Below are 14,389 nucleotides of genomic sequence, written 5' to 3'. Positions count from 1 at the left end.
TCTGTGCTCCCCGGCCATTGGAAACATTCTCTCTGAATTCAGCCTGTCCAGGCCTGCCATAATTTTATATGTTTCGATGAGATCCCCTCTCAATCTTCTAAACTCCAGTGAGTACAAGCCCAAACTATTTAATCTCTCTTCGTAGGTCATTCCCGCCATTCCAGGTATCAGCCTGGTGAATCGCCGTTGCACTCTTTCCATGGCAAGAACATCCTTCCGCAGATGGGGCGACCAAAACTGTACACAATACTCCAGATGCGGTCTCACCAGCACCTTGTACAGCTGTAGTAAGGTATCCCTATTCCTATACTCGAACCCCCTTGATATGAAGGCCAACATACCATTTGCCTTCTTAATCGCCTGTTGCACCTGCATGCTCTCCTTCAGTGACTGGTGCACAAGAACACCCAGGCCCCTCTGCACTTCCCCATCTCCCAATCTATTGCCATTTAGATAATAATCTACCCTCCTGTTTTTACCCCCAAAGTGGATAACCTCGCATTTATCCACATTATAGTGCATCTGCCACGTATCCGCCCATTCCCCCAACCTGTCCAAATCGCACTGTAGCCTCCTGACATCCTCATCAGAGCCCACCCCTCCTCCTAGTTTAGTGTCGTCAGCGAATTTGGAAATATTGCATCCAATTCCCTGATCCAGATCATTTATATATATTGTGAACAGCTGGGGTCCCAGGACAGATCCTTGCGGCACCCCGCTGGTCACTGCCTGCCACTCCGAAAACGAGCCGTTTATTCCAACTCTCTGTTTTCTATCCGCCAGCCAGTTCTCTATCCACGTTAATACTTTGCCCCCAATTCCATGAGCCTTAATTTTGCATGATAATCTTTTGTGTGGAACCTTATCGAAGGCTTTCTGGAAGTCAAGGTACACCACATCCACTGGCTCTCCCCCATCTATTTTACCAGTTACTTCCTCAAAAAATTCCAGCAGATTAGTCAAACACGATTTACCCTTTGTAAATCCATGTTGACTCTGTCCGATCCTTTCCCCATTTGTCAAGTGCTCCGCTATTTTATCCTTAATAATGGACTCTAGCATTTTGCCCACAACCGATGTAAGGCTTACTGGTCTATAATTCCCTGCTTTCTCTCTACCCCCCTTTTTAAATATTGGGGTAACATTAGCTACCCTCCAATCCACGGGTACTGTTCCCGAGTCAATGGAGTTCCGGAAGATGATCCTTAGAGCATCTGCTATCTCCAGGGCCACCTCCTTAAGTACCCTAGGATGTAGTTTATCAGGCCCCGGGGATTTGTCGGCCTTCAGTCCCCTCAACTTACCCAACACCATATCCCTAGAGATACTAATTTCTGTCAGCTCCTCCCTCTCATTAGTCCCTATGTTTGCCGATATTCCTGGGAGGTTATTTGTGTCCTCCTTTGTGAATACAGAACCAAAGTATGAGTTTAATTGGTCTTCCATTTCCTTATTCTCCATTATATATTCTCCCGAATCGGACTGCAAGGGACCGACTTGGGATTTTACCAGTCTTTTCCTCCTGATATACCGATAAAAGCTTTTGCAGTCTGTCTTTATGTTTGCTGCAAGTTTACTTTCGTATTCTATTTTCCCCTTCCTGATTAATCCCTTTGTCCTCTTTTGCTGTATCCTGTACTGCCCCCAATCTTCCGGTCTGGTGCTTTTTTTTGCCAGTTGATATGCCCTTTTTTTTGATTTTATGCTGTCTCTAATTTCCCTCGTTATCCACGGTTGAGTCACCTTTTTAGGTTTATTTTTATGCCAAACCGGTATAAACATGTTCTGGAATTCTTCCATTCTATCTTTGAATGCTTGCCATTGTCTATCCACTGTCAATCCCCCCAGAAACACCACCCAATCAATCTTACCCAATTCCCAATCTCTCTCTCTCACACTCCCAATCTCTCTCTCACACTCCCAATCTCTCTCTCACACTCCCAATCTCTCTCTCCCTCTCTCTCTCACTCCCAATCTCTCTCTCTCACACTCCCAATCTCTCTCTCACACACTCCCAATCTCTCTCTCTCACACTCCCAATCTCTCTCTCTCTCACACTCCCAATCTCTCTCTTTCTCACTCCCAATCTCTCTCTCTCTCACACTCCCAATCTCTCTCTCTCACACTCCCAATCTCTCTCTCTCACACTCCCACTCTCTCTCTCTCTCACACTCCCAATCTCTCTCTCTCTCACACTCCCAATCTCTCTCTCACACACTCCCAGTCTCTCTCTCTCACACTCCCAGTCTCTCTCTCTCACACTCCCAGTCTCTCTCTCTCTCACACTCGCAGTCTCTCTCTCTCACACTCCCAATCTCTCTCTCACACTCCCAATCTCTCTCTCTCTCACACTCCCAGTCTCTCTCTCTCACACTCCCAATCTCTCTCTCTCTCACACTCCCAATCTCTCTCTCTCTCACACTCCCAACCTCTCGCTCTCTCACACTCCCAATCTCTCTCTCACTCCCAATCTCTCTCTCTCACACTCCCAATCTCTCTCTCTCACACTCCCAATCTCTCTCTCTCGCACACTCCCAATCTCTCTCTCTCTCACACTCCCAATCTCTCTCTCTCTCTCACACTCCCAATCTCTCTCTCTCACACTCCCAGTCTCTCTCTCTCACACTCCCAATCTCTCTCTCTCTCACACTCCCAATCTCTCTCTCTCTCACACTCCCAATCTCTCTCTCACTCCCAATCTCTCTCTCTCTCTCACTCCCAATCTCTCTCTCACACACTCCCAATCTCTCTCTCTCACACTCCCAATCTCTCTCTCTCGCACACTCCCAATCTCTCTCTCTCTCACACTCCCAATCTCTCTCTCTCTCACACTCCCAATCTCTCTCTCTCTCTCACACTCCCAATCTCTCTCTCTCACACTCCCAATCTCTCTCTCTCACACTCCCAGTCTCTCTCTCTCTCACACTCCCAGTCTCTCTCTCTCACACTCCCAATCTCTCTCTCTCTCACACTCCCAATCTCTCTCTCACTCCCAATCTCTCTCTCACACTCCCAATCTCTCTCTCTCTCTCTCTCTCACTCCCAATCTCTCTCTCTCACACTCCCAATCTCTCTCTCACACACTCCCAATCTCTCTCTCTCACACTCCCAATCTCTCTCTCTCTCACACTCCCAATCTCTCTCTTTCTCACTCCCAATCTCTCTCTCTCTCACACTCCCAATCTCTCTCTCTCACACTCCCAATCTCTCTCTCTCACACTCCCACTCTCTCTCTCTCTCTCTCACACTCCCAATCTCTCTCTTTCTCACTCCCAATCTCTCTCTCTCTCTCACACTCCCAATCTCTCTCTCTCTCACACTCCCATTCTCTCTCTCTCTCACACTCCCAATCTCTCTCTCTCACACTCCCAATCTCTCTCTCTCACACTCCCAATCTCTCTCTCTCACACTCCCACTCTCTCTCTCTCTCTCACACTCCCAATCTCTCTCTCTCACACTCCCAATCTCTCTCTCTCACACTCCCACTCTCTCTCTCTCTCTCTCTCTCAGACTCCCAGTCTCTCTCGCTCTCTCTCCCCCCTCAGTCTCTCTCTCTATCTCCCCAGTCTCTCTCTCTCTCTCTATCTTCCCGCCTCTCTCTCTCTCCCCCCAGTCTCTCTCTGTCCTTCCCTCTCTGTCTCTGTCTGTCTCTCTCTCCTTCCCTCTCTCTCTCTCTCCTTCCCTCTCTCTCTGTCTCTCTCTCCTTCCCTCTCTCTCTCTCTCCTTCCCTCTCTCTCTGTCTCTCTCTCCTTCCCTCTCTCTCTCTGTCTTTCTCTCATTCCCTCTCTCTGTCTCTCGCTCCTTCCCTCTCTCTCTCCTTCCCTCTCTCTCTCTCTCTCTCCTTCCCTCTCCAAATGGGGTGATACCGAATTTCTAGCCCTCTCCCTCTCTTCCCCCCGCCAATCTCTCTCCCCGTCTCTTTATTTTTTTCAATTTCAATTCAATTTTCAATTCAAATGCTTTATTGGCATGAAAGTTTACAGGGAACCATATTGCCAAAGCTTACATAACAAAAAGTACAGTTTTCCAACATTCTGTAGGTGTCAAACAATTCTGACCTTCGTTGCGTACATACAATATTACTTTAAACAATATTAATTTAAACAGTCTTTGTACATCAGTGGGTACATTCAGTATTAATTTTAAACAGTCCTCAGGTTGTGACATGTTGTTACATATTTGGCACCAAGGTATGGTCTGTCTCCTTCTCCCAGGACTAATCTTAATTTTGACAGGTCATCCAATTCCTTGAAATCTGGGGTTGTTTGGCTGAGCTTGTCAAATAATATGTTTCTTGATGTGTTGAATTTTTCGCATTTTAGGAGGAAATGCATCTCTGTCTCAACCTCGCCGGCCAGACATTGATCACATATTCTATTCTCTCTAGGCTGCCAGGATTTCTTGTATCTTCCTTTTTCAATTGCCAGTTGGTGGTCGCTTAGTCTGTACCTGGTGAGGGTCTGTCTCTGTTTTGTGTCTCTGATGGTCGAGAGATAGTCTGCCAGTTTATATTCTCTTTTTAGGGCCCGGTAACATTCTAATCTGCTTTGGCTTTTGGTTATTTTGTTCCAATGTTCCTGGTAGGTTTCTTTGCTTTGTTTAATGATTTGGTTCACTCGGATTGGTGTTTGGACGGCAGTGTTGGTCTGGGACTGGTCAGGGTCCGGCTGAGTAGGAGTACTTAGTTTCAGTAGCAGCTGACTCAGGGGACTCTTTTCTGGGTTTAGCTCTTGGGTCTGGAAGGCTTTAAAATGAATGGTGTCTGGGGAGCTAAATTTGAGGTGATTTAGGAAGTTTAGTGCTCGTTTTTGGATGTTTATTATCAGTGGGTATCTGCCTAGTTCGGCTCTGCATGCATTTGTTGGCGTTTTTCTTTGGGTGCGAAGGATGCTTCGGCAAAATTCTGCATGTAGGGCTTCTATTGTGTGTTTTTCCCATTTAGTGTAGCTATGGTGATTGAGCGGGCCCCATACTTCACTACCGTACAGCGCAATCGGCAGGATTACGCTGTCAAATATTTTTAGCCAGATTTTGATTGGGATTTGGATGTTGTAGAATTTTCTTTTTATTGCATATAGGGCTCTTCGGGCTTTTTCTTTTAGTGCATTCACTGCTATGCTGAAGCTCCCTGATGCTGTAATGGTTAGACCAAGGTAAGTGTAGCTTATAGTGTGTCCTATGATGGTATCACTGAGAGTAAACTGGTATTTGTTTTCCTGACACTTGGGCCTTTTTTGAAAAATCATGATGTTGGTTTTCTTTAGATTTACTGTTAGGGCCCAATTTTGGCAGTATTTGTCGAGTAGGTCTAGTTGTTGCTGTAATCCCTGTTCTGTGGGAGACAGCAGAACCAGGTCGTCCGCATAGAACAGGGATTTCACTTCTCCATCCAGGAGACATAGACCCGGTGACTCGCTTTGCTCCAGCATGTCTGCTAGTTCATTTATGTATATGTTGAACAGGGTCGGGCTCAAATTGCAGCCCTGCCGGACGCCTCTTCTCTGGGTGAAGAAACAGGTGCGTTTGTCTCCAATTTTGACACCGCATTTATTTTTCAGATACATCGATTTAATAAGGTCATAGACTTTGCCCCCTATTCCACACTGAAGAAGTTTGTAATAGAGCCCTTCGTGCCAGATAGAGTCAAAGGCTTTCTTGAAGTCAATGAAACAAGCGAATATTTTCCCATTTTTTGTTTGGTGTACATGCTTTTCAATGAGAGTGTGATGGGTATAGATATGGTCCGTGGTGCGGTGTTTTGGAAGAAAGCCTATTTGATTTTTTCTAAGGATCTTATGTTTGTTAAGAAAATCCAGTAATCTACTATTTAGAATACTGCAGAATAACTTCCCTAGACAACTGTTGACACAGATGCCGCGGTAGTTATTTGGGTCTGATTTGTTTCCACTTTTATATATGGGAGAGATGAGTCCTTGGCACCAGATATCGGGAAAACAGCCTGAACGTAATATGATGTTGAATAACTTGAGTGCCGCACCCTGCACCTCCATGTTGCTGAACTTGAGCATTTCATTTTTGATGTTGTCTGGACCACAGGCTTTCTTTAGGTGGAGAGATTTTGTTTTTGTGGCCAGTTCTTTCCATGTGATTGGGGAGTCTAGAGGGTTTTGGTTGTCTTTAATTGTTGCTTCTAATGTGTGGAGTTTTTCTGTGACATGATGTTGACTTGGGTTTGTTTCGTTTATTGGGATGTCTTTGTAGAGGTTTTCAAAATGTGTTCTCCAGATGTCGCCATCTTGGATTGGTAATGCTTGCAATTGTGTTGTACTCAGGTTATTCCACATTTCCCAGAATTGATTTGGATTAATGGAGTTTTCAATTTCTTCGAGTATTTTGTGGGTATAATTTTGTGTTTTGTTCCTAATGGTGTGTTTATATCTTTTGAGGGTCTCATTGTATCTAGTACGTAGGTCTGGATTGTTTGGTTGGCGATGTTTTTGGTTTGATATTTTTCTCAGGTCTTTTCTGGCATTTTTGCATTCGTGGTCAAGCCATTTCTCATTTTTATTGTGTCTTTTGTAACGTTTCCTCTTCTGTTTCACAAGGTCGGTTTTTACAGCTGCCTCATGGAAGATCATATTTATATCATCTATGGCCATGTTTACACCATCTCTGGTGATCTCATATAGATTTTCTTTAAATTTTGATATTTTACTTGTGAGTTTAGTGCTGTGATGAATTTGTCTCCACTGTCTGGGGCCCATCTGTATGTCTGGTTTATTTTATGGAGCTTACTGGGTTCCTTTTTTGTGTCTGTAGTTTGGGCAGAAAGTTTAAGGTACACATTTATTTGGTTATGGTCTGAGAGGGGGGATTGCTGCCTGACAGTGAATGCGTTGATATCGCAGGGGTCCAGGTCAGTGATTGTATAATCTCTCTCTCTGTCTCCCAGTCTCTCGCTCTCTCTCTCTCTCCCCCCCAGTTTCTCGCTCTCTCTCCCTGTCTCTCTCTCACCCCTCAGTCTCATCCTCTCTCTCTCTCTCTCCCAGTCTCTCTCTCTCTCCCAGTCTCTCTCTCCCCCCCAGTCTCCCAGTCTCTCTCTCCCCCCCAGTCTCCCAGTCACTCTCTCTCCTCCAGACCCTCCCTCCTCCAGTCTCTCTCTCACAGTCTCTCTCTCTCTCTCCATCTCTCTCTCTCCTCCAGTCTCTCCCTCCTCCAGTCTCTCTCTCTCTCCCCCCAATCTCTCTCTCTATCTCCCCAGTCTCTCTCTCTCCCCAGTCTCTCTCTCCCTTCCCCCGTCTCTCTCTCTCTCTCTCTCCCCGTCTCTCTCCCCAGTCTCTCTCTCTATCTCCCCATTCTCTCTCTCTCTCTCTCTCCCCAGTCTCTCTCCTCTCTCTCCCCCCAGTCTCTCTACTCTCTCTCCCCCATCTCTCTCTCTCTCTCTCCCCCCCAGTCTCTCTCTCTCCCCCTCAGAGTTGGGGTCACTCGGGCCGGGCCTCACAACCGCTCGGCCCGAGACACAGAGCGGGGGAGCGGCAGCGGCCGGCCGTAAACCGCGCGGCCCTGTAAACTGCTGTTTTACAAAAAAGCCTTGGCAACACCGGGCCCCCCCCAGCTAGTCTATATATATAAAAGACCTCTTCTGTCTGTCTGTCTGTCTGTTCTCTATACGTTCGAAAGTTATAGAGCGTACCTACACGCGTGTTACATCAAAAGAAAGCTTACGATTACGGACCGATCATAGGCGTATTTACTTTTCCATCAGACAAAAATCATGCCCACGGTATCCCAAAAACGTTCAAAATTCCGCTCATTAAATGGGAAAAGTTCCGCTCATTTGCTCATTAGCATTGAGTGACGTGAAGGTTGACCAATCGTGCGGTCGAGCGACCTGACAGTTGACCGACGGTTGACCAATCGCTACGTCACGGGGGCGGGTTCATTGCGTGTGCGGGCGGGCCATCCTACAGTTGAGTGTTGAGTGACTTGATGATTGACCAATCCTACAGTTCAGTGACCTGATGGTTGACCAATCGGTGTGTGTGTGGGCGGGCCTTATCATTCTGAACCGAGGTGAGTGGCCGCCATCTTGATTCTTCACGATTTTTTTCCCACACTTTCTGTGTGTTAGGGAACTAAGGAAAATAACAATTTATTTGAGTTTTAAATTGTATTTAGCAACAGTAGGAAATGAAGTGATCTCCTGCCCTTCGCCCGGAGGCTCGCCTGCTTTGACGGCCATTTCTAGCGGCTGTGCCGGCGCCGGGCGCGGCCTAGCAGACCGGGAAGCCTGGGCCTTGAGTTGCGGGCCGTGCCGGGAGCCGCCGCGCACAAAACTTCCCCGCGGCATCAACAGCCCCACCCCAGAGCCCGACCCAAAGCCACCAGGTCACCGGCCGCGGCGGGCCGTGCCGGGAGCTGCCGCGCACAAAACTTCCCCGCGGCGTCCACAGCCCCGCCGCAGAGCCCGACCCAAAGCCACCAGGTGAGCGGCCGCGGCGGCCCAGTCTCTCTCTCACACTCCCAATCTCTCTCTCTCTCTCACACTCCCAATCTCTCTCTCCCTCACACTCCCAATCTCTCTCTCTCTCTCTCTCTCACTCCCAATCTCTCTCTCTCTCTCACACTCCCAATCTCTCACACTCCCAATCTCTCTCTCTCACACTCCCAATCTCTCTCTCACACTCCCAATCTCTCTCTCTCACACTCCCAATCTCTCTCTCACACTCCCAATCTCTCTCTCTCTCACACTCCCAATCTCTCTCTCCCTCACACTCCCAATATCTCTCTCTCTCTCTCACACTCCCAATCTCTCTCTCTCTCTCACACTCCCAATCTCTCTCTCTCACACTCCCAATCTCTCTCTCTCACACTCCCAATCTCTCTCTCACACTCCCAATCTCTCTCTCTCTCTCACACTCCCAATCTCTCTCTCTCACACTCCCAATCTCTCTCTCTCTCACACTCCCAATCTCTCTCTCTCTCTCTCACACTCCCAATCTCTCACACTCCCAATCTCTCTCTCTCTCACACTCCCAATCTCTCTCTCTCTCTCACACTCCCAATCTCTCTCTCTCTCTCACACTCCCAATCTCTCTCTCTCTCTCACACTCCCAATCTCTCTCTCTCTCACACTCCCAATCTCTCCCTCTCTCTCGCACTCCCAATCTCTCTCTCTCACACTCCCAATCTCTCTCTCTCTCACTCCCAGTCTCTCTCTCTCACAATCCCAATCTCTCTCTCACTCCCAATCTCTCTCTCTCTCACACTCCCAATCTCTCTCTCACTCCCAGTCTCTCTCTCGCACTCCCAGTCTCTCTCTCTCTCGCACTCCCAGTCTCTCTCTCTCTCTCGCACTCCCAATCTCTCTCTCTCTCACACTCCCAATCTCTCTCTCTCTCACACTCCCAATCTCTCTCTCACTCCCAGTCTCTCTCTCTCTCTCTCACACACACTCCCAGTCTCTCTCTCTCTCTCTCACTCCCAGTCTCTCTCTCTCTCTCTCACACACACTCCCACTCTCTCTCTCTCTCTCTCTCTCTCATCCCTCTCTCTCTCTCTCACACTCCCACTCTCTCTCTCACACTCCCTCTCTCTCTCTCTCTCACACTCCCTCTCTCTCTCTCTCACACTCCCAGTCTCTCTCTCTCTCTCTCACACTCCCAGTCTCTCTCTCTCTCACACTCCCAGTCTCTCGCTCTCTCTCACACTCCCAGACTCTCTCTCTCTCTCACACACTCCCAGTCTCTCTCTCTCTCTCTCACTCCCAGTCTCTCTCTCTCGCTCTCTCTCTCTCACTCCCAGTCTCTCTCTCTCTCTCACTCCCAGTCTCTCTCTCTCTCACACTTCCAGTCTCTCTCTCTCTCACACTCCCAGTCTCTCTCTTTTCCCCCCAATCTCTCTCTCTTTCTCTTCTCCCCCCAACCTCTCTCTCTCTCTCTCTCCCCCAGTCTCTCTCTCTCTCTCTCTCTCACCCCGTCTCTCTCTCTCCTTCCCTCTCTCTCCCTCTCCTTCCCCCTCTCTCTCCTTCCCCCTCTCTCTCCTTCCCCCCTCTCTCCTTCCCTCTCTCTTTCCCTCTCTCTCTCCTTCCCTCGCTCTCTCTCTCTCCTTCCCTCTCTCTCCTTCCCTCTCTCTCCTTCCCTCTCTCTCTCTCTCTCTCCTTCTCTCTCTCTCCTTCCCTCTCTCTCTCCTTCCCTCTCTCTCTCTCTCCTTCCCTCTCTCTCTCTCTCCTTCCATCTCTCTCTCTCCTTCCATCTCTCTCCCTCTCTCCTTCCCCCTCTCTCTCTCTCTCTCTCTCTCCTTCCCTCTCTCTCTCTCTCTCCTTCCCTCTCTCTCTCTTTCTCCTTCCCTCTCGCTCTCTCTCTCTCTCTCCTTCCCTCTCTCTCCTTCCCTCTCTCTCTCTCTCTCCTTCCCTCGCTCTCTTCCCCCCAGTCGCTCCCTCTCTCTCTTCCAACAACAACATGTCCTCAAAAAAGCCTCGGCACCGCCGGGCACCCCCAGCTAGTTAAATATATTCAAGAAGGAGTTAGATATATTTCTTAAGGCTAAAGGGATCAAGGGATATGGGGAGAAAGCAGGGACAGGGTGACGTAAGAAAACTACTAGGCACTTGGTCTGAGTATTAAACAAGGCTTTAATCAACTGTTTTCCAACATGGAGATCTAGTTGTGTCCTTCACTAGTTCCTGTTAAAGAATGTCCTGAGCAAGCTGGGCCCATGCCCAAGTATTTATACTCTCCCTGGACAGCTGCACCAGCAGGCCGCCCAGTATTACTTCATAAGTCACTTCCACATGAATGACAAGATTCATGTCACAGGGTACTGAATTTGGATGATCAGCCATGATCTCATTAAATGGCAGAACAGGCTCGAGGGGCCGAATGGCCTACTCCTGCTTCTATGTTTCTATCTGTTTCCACCACCCTTTCAGGCAGTGCATTCCCGGTCACAACAACTGGCTGCGTAAAAAACAAATTCTACATCGTCTCTCTGTTTCTTTTGCCAATTCTCTTAAATCTGTGTCTGGTTACCGACCCTCCTGCCAGCGGAACCAGTTTCTGATTGGACAGCTCTTTCAAAGAGCCAGCACATGCACGATGGGCCGGACGGCCTCCTTCTATGCTCTATCATTGTAAAACCAGGCATGTTCCACATTGTTTCTGCCACCAGCTGCTTTTGTATTCAGTCTGATATAAAGTTAAGCTCCACGAGCCCATCGTAATCACCGATCATTACTGCGCAGTTCAAATGGAGGTGAAGTATTGACCCACTTACATGAATTAAGCTAAATTCCAGCCCTGCCATTAGCTTTGGTCGCTGGTATTTCCTCGACCTGGGTTGACATGCAGAAAGCTGCACTGCAAGCGTTCTTTCTCAGCTGTGGCTCAATGGTGGCACTCTCGCCTCTGAGACAGGAGGTCATGGGTTCGAATCCCACTCCAGAGACTTAGACACGTAATCTAGGCTGACACTCCAGTGCAGTACTGCACTGTCGGAGGTGCCGTCTTTTGGATGACACGTTAAACAGAATCTGCTCTCTCGGGTGGGCGTAAAAAGATCCCATGGCACTATTTCGAAGAAGAACAGGGGAGTTATCCTCGGTGTCCTGGCCAATATTTATCCCTCAATCAACATAACAAAAACAGATTATCTGGTCAGTATCGCATTGCTGTTTGTGGGAGCTTGCTGTGCGCAAATTGACTGTGGAGTTTTCCACAATACAACAGTGAGTCCACTACATTGGCTGTAAAGCATCTTGTGACGTCCTGAGGCCGTGAAAGACGCTGTAAAAATGGGAGTTCTTTCTCTTTGTTCTTTGCTTGAAAGCTTGCCTGTGAATCTGTGCACGGTGTGTCATTAAAAACTGTTTCCAAATAGGACCTTCGTGAGAAAAACTGGAAGGCCATGGAGGCTTTGGCGTCAGCCGAAAAAATGTGCGGGGAGAAATTCAGTGCTGCTAAGCAAATAAAGGTTGTACGCGCCGTGATGTAACGGCATGTGTTGGGCGCTTGTGTGTTGTCTGGAAGAGGCGTTTAGGAGCCGGGGTGATCCGCTTGTGTGCTCGGCAAATGGCGGGTTTCCCACCCATTAACTCAGCGGTGTGTCAGGGGCTGACGAGCAGCAGAAGGTGGAGCAAAAACTACCGGGGGAAGCAGAAGGAGTGAGTTTTCCGATTGCCTGCTGCTGGTGTTGGAACGTTCAGTCGGAAGAGCGACCCGGAGGCTCCCGATCATGGTCAGTCAGTAACTCCCTCGTGTACGAGGTAAGGAGGGACATGACGTACACAGTTGGCCTTCTCACTCTTGATCTCACATAGGTTACTTTCATAAGAGAGTACGATGATGAACAAGGCGAAGTGGTTGCTCCCCGATAAACTTCTCCGATGTTCTGCTGAATGACATGGGCATCGAACTATTATCAGTTGTCAAACTAATCGGCTGAAGTTTCTCTGTGTGCTATCTTGATCCCGTTGATTTAATGTGTTAGAGTCCAGTTCCATTGTGCGCTGTCGTTAGTGTTGTTAACCTGTTCATTGAGATATTGACACCTCTGATCATAGCCAGAGCAGCTCCAGCAATGGCTTCACTTTCCACCCCTGCACTATCGCCTTGAGAGTCGTCATGGATCCTTCGCCCCCTCCTCTTCCTCATCTACTATGCTGCCCCAGCGAAGACATCATCTGCAGACATGGGGTCAGCTTCCAGACCTAAGTTGATGATGCCTAGCTCTACCTCACCACGACCTCTCTCGACCCTTTGACTGCCTCTGTGTTGTCAGACTGCGCCAGTCTTAGATGAGTGGCATTTTCCTCCATCTAAACATTGAGAAGACCAAAGCCATCAGCTTCAGCCCCACTACAAGGTCTGTACCCTCCCCACCAATGCCATCCCCCTCCCCAACCACTGTCTCAGGCTGAACCAGACTGTTCGCAACCTCATTGTCCTATTTGACCCTGAGCTGAGTTTCTGGCCCCATACCTGCTCCATCACAAAGACCGCCTACCTCCACCTCTAGCATCGCCTGTTTCTGCCCCTGGCTCAGTCCATCTACTGCTGAAACCCTCCTCCATGCCATTGTCACCTCAGACTTGACTATTCCAACGCTCTCCTGGCCGGCCTCCCATCCTCCACCCTCTGTAATCTTCAGCTCATCCGAACTCTCACCAAGTCCTCATCCATGGCTGACCTACGTTGGCACCCAATGCCTCAAAGTTAAAATACTCATCCTCCTGTTTAAAACCCCTATTTCCTCGTCCCTCCCTATCTCTGTAAACTCCTCCAGCCCTATAACCCATCAAACTCTCCATTCCGCTGACTCTGGTCTCTTGTGCATCTTCCCCTCATCATTGGCGCCATGACTTCAGCCGTCTGGGAATGCTCTGTAATTCCCTCCCTAAACCCCTCCACCTCCCTCTCCTCCATCAAGACTCTCCTTAAAACCCACCTCTTTGAGCAGACATTTGGTCACCCATCCTAATATCTCCTTCTTTGGCCGGGTGTCCAGTTTTGATTACGCCTCTGCGAAGAGCTTAGGGCTGTGTTTCCCCATTAAAAGCGCCGTATAAATGGAAATTGTTATCGTCGCTATTGCCTCTGTCATAACATTCAGACCGATTCTTAACCAGATAATTAGCCCTCTGAGGCCAGTCATGTGATGGAGATGGATTCCCATCAGCAAGAGATACTCATTACTGCAAGGGTAGTTTTGCATTTAGCTTCATTCCAGAGTCAGGCTTGGTACCGTTTCCATGTCAGCAATCTTGATTTAATGGTGTTATGGGCGCTCATTGTTTAAATATCTTCTGCAAACTGATGAAACAGAACAAGGAGGACTGGGTTCATGATGATCACTAATCATTGAATAACTCCTGCCAACAATCTGATTTTTCAATGGCTCCTCCCTGGTGAGATTACTGTCCTGTCGCGGTAGATTGATTGAACTGGGCTTGGTTACAATCATGCAAAAATTGTCACATAACCCCCTCTCTCTTCCAGTCCAGAGAGCTTCACCCTCACCTATTAAATAAATCTATTTGTGTATTTTCTTTAGGAAGAGGCAGAGCACCAGCTGAGATCGGTCCACACACAAACCAAAGAAATGCTGCAAGGGCTCTTCCCAGAAGTGTCTGTATCCTCGCAACAGGTAGGAGACAATTACTTACCGCCTAAGCGAATTTGTAATTTAAGAGCTGGCCAGCGTGCTGAGCAAATGCTGCGTTGTTACCAGAAAAGATGGAATTTGCGATTCTAAATTGTATTGTCAGCAACGTTGCTGTATATTTAGATGAGCTTGGCTCACACCACCTGGCGTGACAGCAAGCTGTGCAGATTATGAGGGCCCCAGGTTCAATCTGTGCTCAGTTGGCTGCTCTCAGTAGGGCTGCTACCGAGGGGAAAAATCCGCAAGTTCCCCAGCGACCCCTGTTGGA

At 48.4% G+C, this 14,389-nt stretch overlaps 1 protein-coding gene across 3 annotated transcripts in view; it reads left to right on the top strand.

The window, feature by feature from the left end:
* LOC147121593 (ribosome-binding protein 1-like) overlaps positions 1-14,389 on the top strand; it is a 241,499-nt gene that overhangs the window by 95,715 nt on the left and 131,395 nt on the right. For all 3 annotated transcript variants that reach the window (XM_085981956.1, XM_085981957.1, XM_085981955.1), the window contains exons 10-11: positions 146-292; positions 14,011-14,103. In XM_085981956.1, the coding sequence (XP_085838082.1) occupies positions 146-292; positions 14,011-14,103 (240 nt within the window). The remainder of the gene's footprint in view (positions 1-145; positions 293-14,010; positions 14,104-14,389) is intronic.

This window comes from Somniosus microcephalus, chromosome 3, assembly GCF_052327205.1.
Source record: "Somniosus microcephalus isolate GS21.2 chromosome 3, FLI_Smic_1.0, whole genome shotgun sequence".
Classification (NCBI taxonomy): domain Eukaryota; kingdom Metazoa; phylum Chordata; class Chondrichthyes; order Squaliformes; family Somniosidae; genus Somniosus; species Somniosus microcephalus.
This window is presented reverse-complemented; position numbering and strand designations above follow the sequence as displayed.